The 15,000-nt window shown below is 37.0% G+C and overlaps 1 protein-coding gene across 7 annotated transcripts in view; it reads left to right on the forward strand.

The window, feature by feature from the left end:
* Positions 1–15,000, forward strand: part of LOC135099746 (exocyst complex component 6B-like) — a 155,482-nt gene that overhangs the window by 58,482 nt on the left and 82,000 nt on the right. For all 7 annotated transcript variants that reach the window (XM_064002245.1, XM_064002250.1, XM_064002248.1 and 4 more), the window contains exons 6-8: positions 4,086–4,285; positions 7,500–7,640; positions 8,365–8,463. In XM_064002245.1, the coding sequence (XP_063858315.1) occupies positions 4,086–4,285; positions 7,500–7,640; positions 8,365–8,463 (440 nt within the window). The remainder of the gene's footprint in view (positions 1–4,085; positions 4,286–7,499; positions 7,641–8,364; positions 8,464–15,000) is intronic.

Genomic DNA, 15,000 nt, shown 5'->3' on the forward strand with positions numbered 1-15,000 from the left:
CACATATATATATATATATATATATATATATATATATATATATATATATATATATATATATATATATATATATATATATATATATATATATATATATATATATATATATATATATATATATAGGAGGAGGCAGTAGGCACCTGCCGAAATGATAATTACTCCCAGTGAGGTCTAAAATACTGGATCAGGGGGTGCTGTGAACTTATTAAACTCAGCTGTGACCTCACTGAATGTTTCCCTTTGTGTCTCAAAACACAAGGGAGCAGTCACAACCTGCCTTCTAAAGACAACTCACTTCCTCCAGACAATACTACAAGCACCTAATAACACACACACACACACACACACACACACACACACACACCCTTTACTCAAAAATTCAAAATTATCATGGCGACTCCTACACCAGCCTCAGAGTCTCCATCTGGGGAGGGGACCACAAATGTCCCCAGGTCAGACTGCTCTTCTGATAATGACCCTAAGCGTCTTGACACCCCCCTCAACTTTTTCTTCATTAACTTCTGCAACATTCATGGTCTTAGGTCTAATTTTCAATCTGTAGAACACCACCTCTCCTTTCTAAACCTCAACTTCTTTTCCTCACTGAAACACAGGTGTTTCAGTAATGCAACTGACAGCGGCCCCTTTTCTGTTCCCTCTTACTTTCTCTAGCCTCATTTTCAATCCAAAGCTGGATGTTGCATATATGTGCACATCTTAACCTGCTCTAGTGCCCATGCTCTTGAATCTTCCGAGTTTTCCATCATCTGGCTACGACTACAGAGTCACTCTCAGACTAAGTATATCTGTGCTGTATACCTCTTACCTAACTCCTCTGACTATAAGAAATTCTTTGACTACTTAACTTCTAAAGTGGAGCACTTTCTGACTTTCTTCCATTTTCCAGAGTTCTCCATTCTTGGAGAATTTAATGCTCACCACCAGCTTTGGCTTTCCTCTCCCTTCACTGACCATCCTGGTGAACTAACCTTCAGCTTTGCTGTCCTCCACGACATAAAGCAATTTGTGTAACAGTCTACTCATATTCCTGACTGTCTTGGAGATACGCCCAACATTCTTGACCTTTTCCTGACCTCTAATCCTTCTGCCTACGCTGCCTACCCTCTCTTCTCCGTTGGATTCCTCCGATCACAATCTCATATCTATATCTTGTCCTATTGCTCCAATCCCTCCTCAGGATCCTCCTAAGAGTAGGTGCCTCTGGTGTTTTGCCTCTTCTAGTTGGGGGTACCTGAGGAAGTATTTTGCTGATTTTCCATGGAATGACTACTGCTTCTGTGTCAGAGACCAGTCTTTGTGTGCTGAGCGCATAACAGAGGTGATAATCTCAGGCCTGGAGGCGTACATTCCTTACTCTTTTTCTCGACCTAAACTTTCCAGTCCTTGGTTTAACACAGCTTGTTCTTGTGCTATACATGATAGAGAGGTGGCCCACAAAAGGTACTGAAGCCTTTTATCACCAGAATCTCATGCACTTTATACTTTTGTCCGGAACCATGCCAAGTCTGTTCTCCAACTAGCCAAAAACTCCTTCATTAATAGAAAGTGTCGAAATCTTTAAAGATCTAACTCCATTTGTGACTTCTGGCATCTAGCCAAAAAATATCTCCAATAACTTTGCTTCTTCTTTCCCTCTTTCTTTTCAGTCAGATGGCACTTCTGCTACCACATTTATGGCACCTCTGCTATCACATTTATGGCACCTCTGCTGTCACATTTATATCTAAAGCTGAACTCTTCGCTCAGACCTTTGCTAAAAATTCTACCTTAAACGATTCAGGGCTTGTTCTTTCCTCTCCTCTAGCCTCTGACTACTTCATGCTACCTATTAAAATTCTTTGCAATGATGTTTTCCATACCCTCACTGGCCTAAACCCTCAGAAGGCTTATGGACCTGATGGGGTCCCTCCTTTTGCCTTCCGAAACTGTGCCTGTGCTCCTGCCTTCCTTAATGAAACTATTTCAACTATCAACATCTACTTCTTGTTGCTGTAAGTTTGCCTACATTCAGCCTGTTCCTAAAAATGATGACCATTCTAATCTCTCAAACTACCGTCCTATTGCTTTAATTTCCTACCTATCTAAAGTTTTTGAATCTATCCTCAACAGGAAGATTCTTAAATATCTATCACTTCACAACCTTCTATCTGATCATCAATATGAGTTTTGTCAAGGCCGCTCTACTGGTGATTTTCTGGCTTTCTTTACTGAGTCTTGGTCATCCTCTTTTAGAGAAGTTTTTCATCTTATCAGCTCCTCTCCTCTAACTGACTCTTCAGCCTTTTTCTCATCATTGCAATGTTTCATCTCTTGCTGTCTTCTATTGCTATTTTCATGCTAACTTCTCTTCTGATCTTGCTAACTGCATGCTTCCCTCCTCCCATGGCCTCACTGCACAAAACTTTCTTCTTTCTCTCATCCCTGTTCTGTGTACCTCTCTAATGCAAGAGTTAACCAGAATTCTCAATCATTCATCCCTTCCTCTGGTAAATTCTGGAATTCTCTGCCTGCTTCTGTGTTTCTTCCTTCCTATGATTTGAACTCTTTCAAGAGGGAGATTTCAAGACGCTTATCTGTCAATTTTAGATGATTCTCGTGACGTCTCTTTTGGGACTGGCGCCTAAATGGGAATTTTTTTTTCCAGCTTTGGCCAGGGACCCTCTTTCATATATATATATAAAAAAAAAATAAATAAAGAAGTAAAATATTTCAATTTATTTATAAAAAAATTTGAAAAAGAGATGTGGAATTGGTTTGTTTCCGTTGACACTGAGGAAACCAGCTGCCCAGCATGTGTGTTCCAGTAGGCAACTTGAGCACCACAGCTTGCAAGGCTATATATATATATATATATATATATATATATATATATATATATATATATATATATATATATATATATATATATATATATATATACCAGGAACGAGCCCACAATAATATCTTCTGCTTTTCTTGAAGCACAGCAAAATTGCTATTATAGCAACCAACTCATTGGAGGAGAACTCCATCTTGATTGTTTATTTTTTGATGCAGCCAGCTAGCGGGCTAGTGGCTGCTCTCGACTATGTGAATGCTTTCAAGTGAAACCTGCCAGTTGCTTCGGTGGCTGCAAGCAGCCGGGTGGAAAAACAGCCCCGATGGCATCTCTCACCATGTCAAATACCAGCAGTATTCCTTCACGATCCAGCCTGTACTTTCTCACGAGTTCAGGGGCTTCAAACACATTTAAAATGTCTTTTCTAGGTCTATAATTTCTTGGCCTCCATCTCCTCTTTCCTTATTGTGGTTTGTCCATCTCAGTAGTGAATACTCAATTGTTGGAAAAGCGAGTTGTGACACCTCATCCACTTCTTTGCCAAATATACTTAGGCAGAGTAAGTCTTTTGGAAGGTAGGATTTAAATATTCTGCCAGTACTTAAGTGTAAGATTTGAAAATTTTGTCTGCTAAGTGAACTTAACAATACTAAGTATTCTTCATAGATATGACCTCCTTATCACAATAATTACTCTGATCAGCAATTTGTTTTTAGCTGCATGTGTACTTCTTGCCTTGGCAAGACATTCCCTACACTTTTGGTGCTATTTTGATGGTCATGGCATCTTTTATAATGGTGGAAAACTTTATGAAGTAAAGTGGAGTAGTAAGATGGGACTAAGCCTACTTTCCTCTTTTCCATATGTTTTTAGAGCACAATGAGGCCTTGGTGGGAGCCTTTAAGCCTTGAAGGGAACACAAGGGACTGCCATGTATCACCAACCACTCGATGGCTCTTAAAGTATCATTGATGCTTCCAGTCCACATTCTGTGAATGATTCAATGTGTCATTGGGACTGAGGGGGTTAAACAGATTCACTTTAAAACCACTTACTGTGTGGTGGAGCATTGGGATTGCTCCCACATATTGCCAGACTGTGGATGTATTTTATTCAAGTGAGAACACATGTTTCTATTTTTTTTTTCAGATGTACCCAAAATTACCATAATTGGTCTTTTAAGAAAAATTTTCCATGTAAATTTTGAGTATTTTGTAAATAGTAATAATAGATATATTAATTCCAGGAGAGACTTATGAGGCTCAGGCTGAGGCCCAGAGTGATGAGGAAGAAGAATTGTGTGCTCAAGACCTGATTGATTTTACACCTGTGTACAGGTGTCTCCACATCTATACAGTGCTTGGTGCAAGAGACCAGTTTGAGACATACTACCGGGAGCAAAGAAGAGAGCAAGCCAGATTAGCTCTTCAGCCACCAACAAATATGGTAGGAGCTTCCTTAAAAATAGTGGTCTTTTTTCACTGTTTTCTGTAATTCATTGGATCCATACTGTATTATATTTTGATTCCTTATACATTGTTGTTAAATGAGTTTTTGTAACATGGTAATGATATAATTAAACTTTACATTCATAAGCAAAGAAAGTTCCAAATTTCTTATCTGAAAACCTTGTGATCAGACACTGGGGATTTCAGAATTTTTTGGATTTCAGAATAGAAGATTTTTAGCTTAGATTTTTACTTTTTTTAGATAAAGCATTGCAGGGAACTGGATGGCTCAGTGGTAGAGTGCTTGGCTTGTGGCTGCAAGGTTGCAAGTTTGCACCTTTAGCCCAGCAGTTACTTGGTGAGGGAGGTAATGCTCTCTTTCACCCTAGCAGAGCTACGCAACCTTAGGTGGTCTAGCTCAGCAGTTCTTGAATTTCCTGAATAGATAAAAAAATATCGAACATTAAGCAAAACTTTAAACAAACTGGTTCAAACTAAACTAAATTTGAAAATATACTTACATCCATTAAAAGGACAAAACAACTAGTTTGAGGATCCTGGAGAAGAGGATAGATCAATGTCATCATTGTTTTTATGATGACCATCGTCTTTTGATTGGAGTTAGACATCTGATGGTGGGTCAGGAATAGGATTCTGAAGTTCAGCAGCACTACAAGAGATGACCCTTTTAAAGACTTCCTCCACTGTCATTTGTTTCGTTAACAGAGGTTTCTGTTTAAGCAGTCTTTCTCTGATTGAATAAACTACAATGATCTCATGGACGTTGACAAATATACACTGTTCCATGCCACCAGTTAAAACTGCATTAACCAGTTAATGCAGTTTTACCATATCATCTATGAACATTTTTTCACCTGTATTCACAGTGCCATCATCCTCATCACTACTATCCTCATGCTCATTGTTATCTAATACCATTTCAACAATTTTTCTATCACTCAAGGAATGCACAACAGGTGCATTATATAATGTCAGCATTCAGCATTTCTTCGGTATTAGTTGACTCTAACATATTTACATTTTTTGTTACAGCACTTTTAGCATAAGCAATGAGGTTTTGTTTTTTTCTTTTTCTTGTTAGTGATACAGAATCCTTCAAAGTGTTCATCGGCAGGTTCAATTGCATTAAATATTGTTGTAGGCCAAAGCTTGTGTCAAGCATGTTGATTTAGTCACATCTTTCTAAGCATTAACAAGTGTATAAATGGCATCCTTAAGAGTGAACTCTTCAAGGAAGTCTTTGATATTCACAGCTTTGTTGGCCACATCAAGCATGCAGTTCACAAAAGTCTTCATACTTTTTCTTTATTGAGTGCAAAATTCCTTGGTCACAAGGCTATATTAAAGATGTCACATTAGGGGGAAGATAAATGCCAAAAATATTGTTTTTCACAAGAACTTCAACAGGGGATGTATGAAACAGTTGTCTAGGAGCAATACAATTTTTCAGTTTTCTTCCAGCCCAGCTTTCCTACAATGAGCTTGTGCAATTGGTATGAAGTGGTTATTGAATCAGTCAGTAAAAATTTATTGAGTTACCCATGCTTTTTTGTTTGCATAATAATGCACAGGTAAATTTGTTACATCTTTAAAGCATCTTGGAATTTGCCTTTTTCCAAGCACTGCAAACTTTAACATGTGTGTGCCTGCTGTATTTGCACACCCAAGAACAGTTACCTTGTCTTTAGTGTCCTTGAAACCTTTCATTGAGCCATTGTTATAATTTTTCTAGGGTCATATTGCCAGTAGAGAGATGTTTCATTAGCATTGCATATTTGCTTCAGACTAAGGTATTTCATCAGATACCATCTTGGCAAATTTCTCAATGCAACATTAAACTGCATCATAATCAGCAGAATTTTTTTCAACTCAAATTTTGAGATATTTTATACCATAATGCTTCTTAAATTTTTGCTGCTAACTTTGTGAATATTCATGCTTATCTTTAGTGTTCAGTTCTTCATGGTATTTTGTAGTTTGTTTCATTACCATTAAACCAGTCAGTGGCATACATTCACTTCATGTTGAACCCTCTCTATCAACACATGGTTAAGATCTTTGTTTTTTGCTCAATGCAGCGTTTCCTTATGTTCATTAGTTTCTGATCAGCACTGTCACTAAAACTTCAACAACTTATGTTTATTTTTCTTTAAGTCATGTATGGTGGTAGTTCCAACACAATGATCTTCAGTAAGAAGTTGCACAGATACACCATGATCAAGCTTCTGCAATAACTCCACTTTTTGTGTTATTGATAATAACAGACACTTCTTTTTCTCCTTACTGTTATCTGTAGTGGAATCTGCAGTTTTTTTTTTTTTTGACAGTTAAAAAGAAAAAAAAAATCAACAAAAAAAATAACAAAATATCCATGAGCTGTGTCTGACTGGTAGGAGCACTGAGACAAACTGGGTTGACTGTGGATCATTTCAAGTCAAATTTAGTGCCAAATGTGTGCTTTGGTGTGCAGATGGCATCCTATAAAAAATGTTTGTTTTGTTTTAATTTTTGTTAAAAAAATTGTAAAGCTGTAGTGGTTTTTCTCTTGGGCTGTATTTATCAGATGCCCCCTGGAGGATCCTGTTTGGAGAACACCAGGGGAATATTGTACTGCTTCTCTATCGTGCTGTGTTAATCACAGAGCCTTTGGTAGCTTCCTTGCATCTTTTTGAAAACTCAAATGCTGTTCATTGTGATTGGTGCGTGTCTTGCAGTCCCCTTTGAGATATGAACACATCTCCATGAATTCAGGGGAAACTAGCAAAGATTGGTTTGCTGTATCATTAAATGGTGCCATTTGTGACCATTTCATATAGTGAATAATGTAATAAGCACCAACAGTTCATAGTTAATATAATCAAATAATTTTTATTATATAAGACCTATTGAAATGCAATAGTGCTGCTGTCTGTCCGGAGAGACAGAATATTCTCATTTTACCATGTGTGTGTGCTTGTTTAATTTCTTACTATGCTTAAAATTATCCAAAGGTTATCACAATCTCAGCTCCACATTAAAATTTAGAAAAACCTTTCTGTGGTTGTTCAGGGATGCAAACATAATGTCTGTCACCACATCATAGGAAAACATGCATATTGATAACAGATGTCTCATTGATTAATAGTATTTGGTTAATTAGTTTATGATGAAGGGATAACATTTTAATTACTTGACTTTTTGTCTTTCTCCAGCATGAAAACTTGGAAGGCTATCGTCAGTACCTGTATGGAGTATTGGGCTTCTTTGTGATAGAAGATCATGTGCTCAACATTGGCAATGGTCTTGTTACCAGATCATATTTGGGTGAAGTTTGGGAAATGGCATCAGGCAAGGTAACCTGTAAAAAAATATGCATAATGAATTATTATGTTGGGATAGAACTGGGCTCTGAGCAAAAGATTGCTCCAAATTAAGATGGGATTGCTTTGATTTTTGTTTTACCATTTTTATATATTTGTATATCTGATAATTATTAATTGTGTTGCTGCTAAAATGGAATTGCTTTGATTTTTCTGTTTTACTATTTTTATATATTTGTATATCTGATAACTGTATTTATTGTGTTGCTATTGGCTTACCATTTATCCTGGGGTCAGGGTAAAGGGAGATAGTGGTGGCACTGGTATACTTTGCCAGGCAGGAAGGAAAGCATTGAAATATCAGACTATCTTGCATCAAATAGTGAAATTAATTCAATAAAGATAAGTAAAAAAAAAATACTCTAATAGATATTCTACTTTGAAGTTTTTTAAATTAAATTGTTAGAAAGATGTCTTAGCATATTTAATTTGTAGTATACAGAAAAGCATGACACTGAAATAATGAAACCCCAAAAATTGAGACAACCGAGTGCTTGTCAATAAGTGTGGTAGACATAATAGATGCTAAAGGATGTCCTTCAGTGATACAGGAAAATGATGGAATGCTGGAATATGTAATATGTAACACAAAGGGTTGAAAAGAGAATGAGTTGGTCAGAGCATGCAAGGAACTGGTCATATGTGGATGTATAGATGGATAGATGTATAAATTTTCACCTTGCTTTCTCCTCCTCAGGTTGTTAACAACATTCGTAATCATTCATCATACTGCACTGACACCTACCTTATGTTGAACATCAAGAACCTCATCATGCTATTTGCACATACACTTCAGGTGAGTGTGGTCTTGTTGAAGAAGTTCTTGTTATACTGAAAAAAAATAATTCATGATATTGCATCTATCCTTATTCTTAGATACTATATTTGCCAGCACATAAGATATACTTGTGGATAAGATGCAGATATATTCTACAAGATTAAAAAAAATAATAATGATATTGTTAGGAAAAAAAAATACAGTAAATCCCTCTTAGATTGAACTATATAATTTTTGGGAACACAGGTGGGTTCATCTGTTTAGTATACTAATGGCTTTGCCCACTCAGATGCCCTAAGGAGTAAGAGGAGCAAGATGTAAATTTTATCTGTACATAGTGTCAACTAGGCACAAACTTCACGCTCCAAAACTTGCCCAAAATTTGCAAACTTCCATCTTGCTCAAAAGAGCACAATCTTTTGTCAGTTAAGCTGTTGTTGACAAGATCACTGTGATACACTGTTATTGTAGTGGTAGTTAGTTGATGAGGTTACATATATTTGTATCCTCTTGATAATTCCTATAGAATCCTGGAGAAAGGAGGATAAGAAATCACATTCTTTCTGTTAGCCTGGTGACTCTACCTGATTAATGTCACATGAACATTTTACTGATCTGACTTGTAATGCAAGGCAGAAATACATTCTTTCCTCTCAAGTCAAAAAGAAAAAGCCCCTCCCCCCCAAAAAAAATGCTGACTACAGTAAAAACAGCTGAAAAAAACTGAGGTTTAGTTTATTAAGGGAATATCATACTGTTTCCATCTTGGGTTTAAAAACAACGGAAAAATTATACTAGCTAAAATGTATAGGAAATACTCAAAAGTATTTTATTGCAGGATGCCCCATAAAATTGATATCTGTTTCTTTATGAATGAGTTCTGTATAAGAAACTCAGACTATTTTATTTAGATTAAATTTATAGGTATGTCTGCTTTTTCTGTCATGTGTTAGAACTTTGTGAAACATTTGCAGTGAAAATATTAAGGGAATATAGAAAAGTAACCAGCTCTATCTCTGATAGGAGCTGTGTTAACTTTGCTTACTTAGTGACAACTGTTTTAGTATGTTTTTTTGTCTTTTTCATCAGAATTATGGTTCAGTAGATTACAAAATGTGTATCTCTTATTACTTTTTGTAGTACCATGCCCATCTGTTTTTCTCTTTATTATAAATTACAGTAAATAATTGCCAATATTTAATTTAGTCTTGTACAAGAGTGTGTGAAGTTTTTGCCTTTGTCTCGTTCCATAAGGTGATGCTTTTCACAGATTTCATGGAGGAAATTACCTATAAATTTTTATAGATAGATCATCCCTCTTAATGATACACCACTGAGTGTTCCGTATTCATTTAGGGATTTTGGTGAAACTTTTGCTGTTGCCTTAGACATATCAAAAGCTTGTGATAGAGTCTGGCAAAGGTTTGATATCCAAAGTGTTCTATGGCTTCTATCCTTCTCACTGTAACTTCATTTTAACCCTATTCTCTGCGGCATGGGTTGAAAATGACTCACACAGCTGATTTTTCCAAAATAAAACAAAATTCTAAAGAAGAGAGAGTTTTAGGAAATTATTCTTACTATGTCAATCAAAATTTGATAAGGAATCACATGTAAAAAAATCTGCAAAAAAAAAAAAATGGTCTAATCTACGATATTTTATACTTTTCTTTCGCTTGTTTGCGAAGCATTATCACATCAGATGAAAATCAATGGTCAGTGAATTCACTGTTGACGGCTACCTCCTTGCCAGCCGTATGGTAAATTTCCCCGTGTATATATATATATATACACTCAACCCCCAGCTATCGCGAGAAATTGGTCCCTTAACATCGCCGTGATAGCTAAAAACGCGATAGCCATTGTTAAGAATACATAGGAAAAAAAAAAATTGTTCGTGGCCCGCCAGAGTAGCAACACAATTCAACATATTGGCACCTTTTTTTTCCCCTCATCTCACCATGATTTATAGATACCATTCACATTTTGGTACCTTGAAGTAGATACATACAACACACATTATGTCCAGCATTATGTCCAGCACTATCACTAGTGAGGTTCATATGTGCCTTAATGTGGTCCTTCTTAAGGTAAATACCTCTCACTGTAGACTCGTTGATGCCGAACTTAGCGCCCACTGAACTTTTACTTTGTCCACTCTCGATCAATTTCACTATCTCATATTTCACAGCATATGTAAGGTTCTTCCTCTTCTTGATTTCTTTCCCAGGCGCCGCTGTTGCCTTTCGCTGGGTCGGGTTGGGTGGTAGCGATCTCCCTGGGTGGCCAGGAGGGGGAGTAGAGGCCATTGTCCCGAGATACACACGCGTGACCTTGAGATTCACCACGGCACGTGCCACTCAGTCAACTGTGGCGGGAGGGACTAGAGGGATGGGGGAGCGGGAGAGTGGCTGGATAAGGAAGCGGGAGTGTGCAAGCCAATCACGGCCTAATATGTCAGTCAAATTCAGCCAATTAGCAAGCGAATCTGGCCAAGAAATATGACGTAGCTGTCACGTGAACATCCTGGACATATAACGACTCATGGGCCGCGATATAACGACTCATGGGCCGCGATAGCTCCACTAGGATTCGCGTTAGCCCATTTAATGTGTTTTTTATTGTTCCTGTGATAGCTTTAAACCGCGTTAGCAAAACCCGCTATAGCTGGGGGATAAGTGTATATATATATATATATATATATATATATATATATATATATATATATATATATATATATATATATATATATATATATATATATATATATATATATATATATATATATATATATATATATTGTGTGTGTGTGTGTGTTTTGGTATATATCTTTAGTGTAGTCATTATTCTCTTTCCTGCAGTATTTTATGTAAGAATACAAGAACATAAGATTTGTAAGTGAGAGATAACAGGGTGCATGTCACACAATCAGGCAGTGTGATCAGTGTTTGTGTGTGTGTTCTGCTTTCTTTCTTTCATCATCTCATGATAAAACTTTATATAAAGACATAATGTGAGTGCTAAGAAAGTCCAGTAGCTCAATTCAATCTTGTGTTGGTACGATGCGTGAAATTAAAAACTCTACCGAAAATCATGCTAATTTCAATTGAAATACAAGGCAGTTATATGGAGCATTTCAGAGATAGAAGGCATAATATTTTCGAAAAGTGGTAAGTTTCTCTCTCTCTCTCTCTCTCTCTCTCTCTCTCTCTCTCTCTCTCTCTCTCTCTCTCTCTCTCTCTCTCTCTCTCTCTCTCTCTCTCTCTCTCTCTCTCTCTCTCTCTCTCTCTCTGAGACATAGTAATCCCACTCTTATCTGTTACTATGATCTGACAGGTTGGGTGAGTGAGTGGCTACATTGGAAGTGATTTCAGGTGGGAATTACCATGGCAATGGACTTCCACCCCCCCCCCCCCACCATTAGCTGTTTTATTTGACATTTGAGTTCAAGATCATGATTGACAAGTTCATCACCAAAGCTCTGTATACATGCTACCCATGAAACTAAAAGATAAAGAGAGAGAGAGAGAGAGAGAGAGAGAGAGAGAGAGAGAGAGAGAGAGAGAGAGATTATTGTAACAGACAAGAGTAGGATTACGATGACTTAGAGAGAGAGAGAGAGAGAGAGAGAGAGAGAGAGAGAGAGAGAGAGAGAGAGAGAGAGAGAGAGAGAGAGGAAGGAAGGAGGAAAGAAAGATTATTGTAACAGACAAGAGTAGGATTACGATGACTTAGAGAGAGAGAGAGAGAGAGAGAGAGAGAGAGAGAGAGAGAGAGAGAGAGAGAGAGAGAGAGAGAGAGAGAGAGAGAGAGAGAGAGAGAGAGAGAGAGAGAGAGAGAGAGAGAGAGAGAGAGAGAGAGAGAGAGAGAGAGAGGAATGAAGGAAGAAAGATCATTGTAACAGACAATAGTAGGATTATGATGACTCAGAGAGAGAGAGAGAGAGAGAGAGAGAGAGAGAGAGAGAGAGAGAGAGAGAGAGAGAGAGAGAGAGAGAAATCATTGTAACAGGCAATAGTAGGATTATGATGACTCAGAGAGAGAGAGAGAGAGAGAGAGAGAGAGAGAGAGAGAGAGAGAGAGAGAGAGAGAGAGAGAGAGAGAGAAGGCAGGCAGCAGCTAATCAAGAGATAGCCACTCATGATGTCATTGCAATGGGTGGGGTAGGCTGAGGGGCCTAGCTAGCTATCCTTGAAATAAAAATCATGCAACTTTTTTGTAAATATGCACTGCAGCATGCAGACAACTTATGTGACTGGGTCCACTTACTGGATGTATGATTGCTTAGTGCTTACAATGAACTCTGCAGACACAGCCCCTTATAATCCTGATGAAGATTTTGGCAGATGTGATAGATGATGAAGCTGGTCTTTCCATGGAATTTGAAAGTGACAAGGAAGTTGACAATGACATATAGTGGGTCCTACAGAGAAATAGCAAGACATTATTAATTATACCTTCAATTTTCTGATTAGTATGGGGCACAATACTGAAAATCATATCAGATGTTGTAAACAAGCCCCATGTCAATCAGAAAATTGAAGGTATAATTAATAATGTCTTGCTATTTCTTTGTAGGAGCCACTCAGTCATCATCCACTTCCTCATCACTTTCACATTCCATAGCAAGACCAGCTTTGTTACCTATCACATCTGCCAAATCTTCGTCAGGGTCTTGACCTCGCATCTCCTATCAAACATTCTACAACACTGGATATGTTCACAGTTAGTCTACCATCCATATTATTGGCCCATGTTATGAACTTCTCTTCATCTGAATTTCTCAGTGGTTTCTCTATTGTGATTTTATATTCCCCTAGCTTGCCTGGTAATATATAATTATCATATTTACTTTCATCAAATCAACTTGTCAATGAATTAACTAACCTGTTTCTTACTAATATCTTGTTATTTCTCTGCAGGAGCCACTCTTATTAATTACTATGAAGAGTGGCTCCTACGGAGAAATAACAAGACATTAATAAGAAACAGGTTAGTTAATTCATTGTCCAGTTGTTGAGAGACACAAGGTCAGTAAATTCAGAAGAAATGGCATGGGACTTGTTCGTAACATCTGATATGATTTCCAATATTGTGCACCATACTAATCAGAAAACTGAAGGTATAATTACAAAAATTTCTCAGAAGCCTTCAAATAATGATAAACTCCCATCACACATCAGGGTAACAGATTGCACTGAAAAGTTTTTTTGTTTGTTGTATGCACGTGGTTTATTATGCCAAAACAAATATAAAACACTTTTCATGGAAGAGTTTGTATTTAGTGCAGTAATTTGGATTTTTACATGCAAACCTAACTTTTTTACAATGTTGATACCAGACATCAGAGATGGCTGCATGACCTGTTTGCTGCAGTCAGGGATCTTTTTAAAAATTTTAATGACCACACCTATTCAGTATTGGAGCCAGGTAACTTCTTGACCATTGATGAAACTTTATATTCTTGTAGAAATCAAATAGGATTCAGGCAGTACAATAAGAACAAACCTAAATGATATGGCCCATTGTATAAATATCTGAACGCAGTAAGAATTACATTCACCTTCAGGATGATAGTATACTCAGGGGTCACATCCAACAGTGAAGGTTCTTGTAAGTCAGATACAAGAATTTGTAAACCTTAACGGTAGTCTGAGTTGTTTGAGTGCCTTCATACACAAGGTATTGCTGGCATAGGTATTGTAGATTGCATGAGAAAAGGCATATCACCAGAGGTAAAGGCAGTCATTGGAAGGGAAGAGGCCATATCAGGTGTACTGGACTAAAGATAATGATAAAATGACTGAATTATCATGTAGTACCCACCAAAAGTAATGGTAAGAAAAAAGTATTGCTTCTCTGTACAGTCTCCCCCTATAATATTAGGAATTAACAAGGATGATGGTGCAAGAAAACCAACCATATATAAACTGTATGATTTTACTAAAGGAGGAACTTAAATAATAGATCAGAGGATAAATTTTCATACAGTGCACACTAAATTTTGCATATGGACCGAATGCCCTAGCATTATTTGCAGACAAAAGCTTGTTAGCTTGCATTGTTATATTGATATATAAGGCAGGCACTGTAAATGTATATCTATTACACTTTTATTTGCTGACAGAGGCTATTAACTAATCAGGGGATGGAATTCCTAGGTAGAAAAATACTATACATGTGTTTACTTTTTTTTTTGTATGTGGAATTGATGTTCATGCCCTTGCTGACACTGACTGATAAAACTACTGTGTGCATGATTACACTTAGGGAAACTCATATGGACCGAATGCCCTAGCATTATTTGCAGACAAAAGCTTGTTAGCTTGCATTGTTATATTGATATATAAGGCAGGCACTGTAAATGTATATCTATTACACTTTTATTTGCTGACAGAGGCTATTAACCTGCAATGCTTTATACATATAATGTATATATAGTTCATGTAAATGTATATCTATTATACTTTTCTTTGCTGACACAGGCTGTTAGCTTGCAGTGCTATATGGATATATTATACAGTTTATATAAAGATTACAGATTTATTTCCTGAC

This window comes from Scylla paramamosain, chromosome 4 (assembly GCF_035594125.1).
Source record: "Scylla paramamosain isolate STU-SP2022 chromosome 4, ASM3559412v1, whole genome shotgun sequence".
Classification (NCBI taxonomy): domain Eukaryota; kingdom Metazoa; phylum Arthropoda; class Malacostraca; order Decapoda; family Portunidae; genus Scylla; species Scylla paramamosain.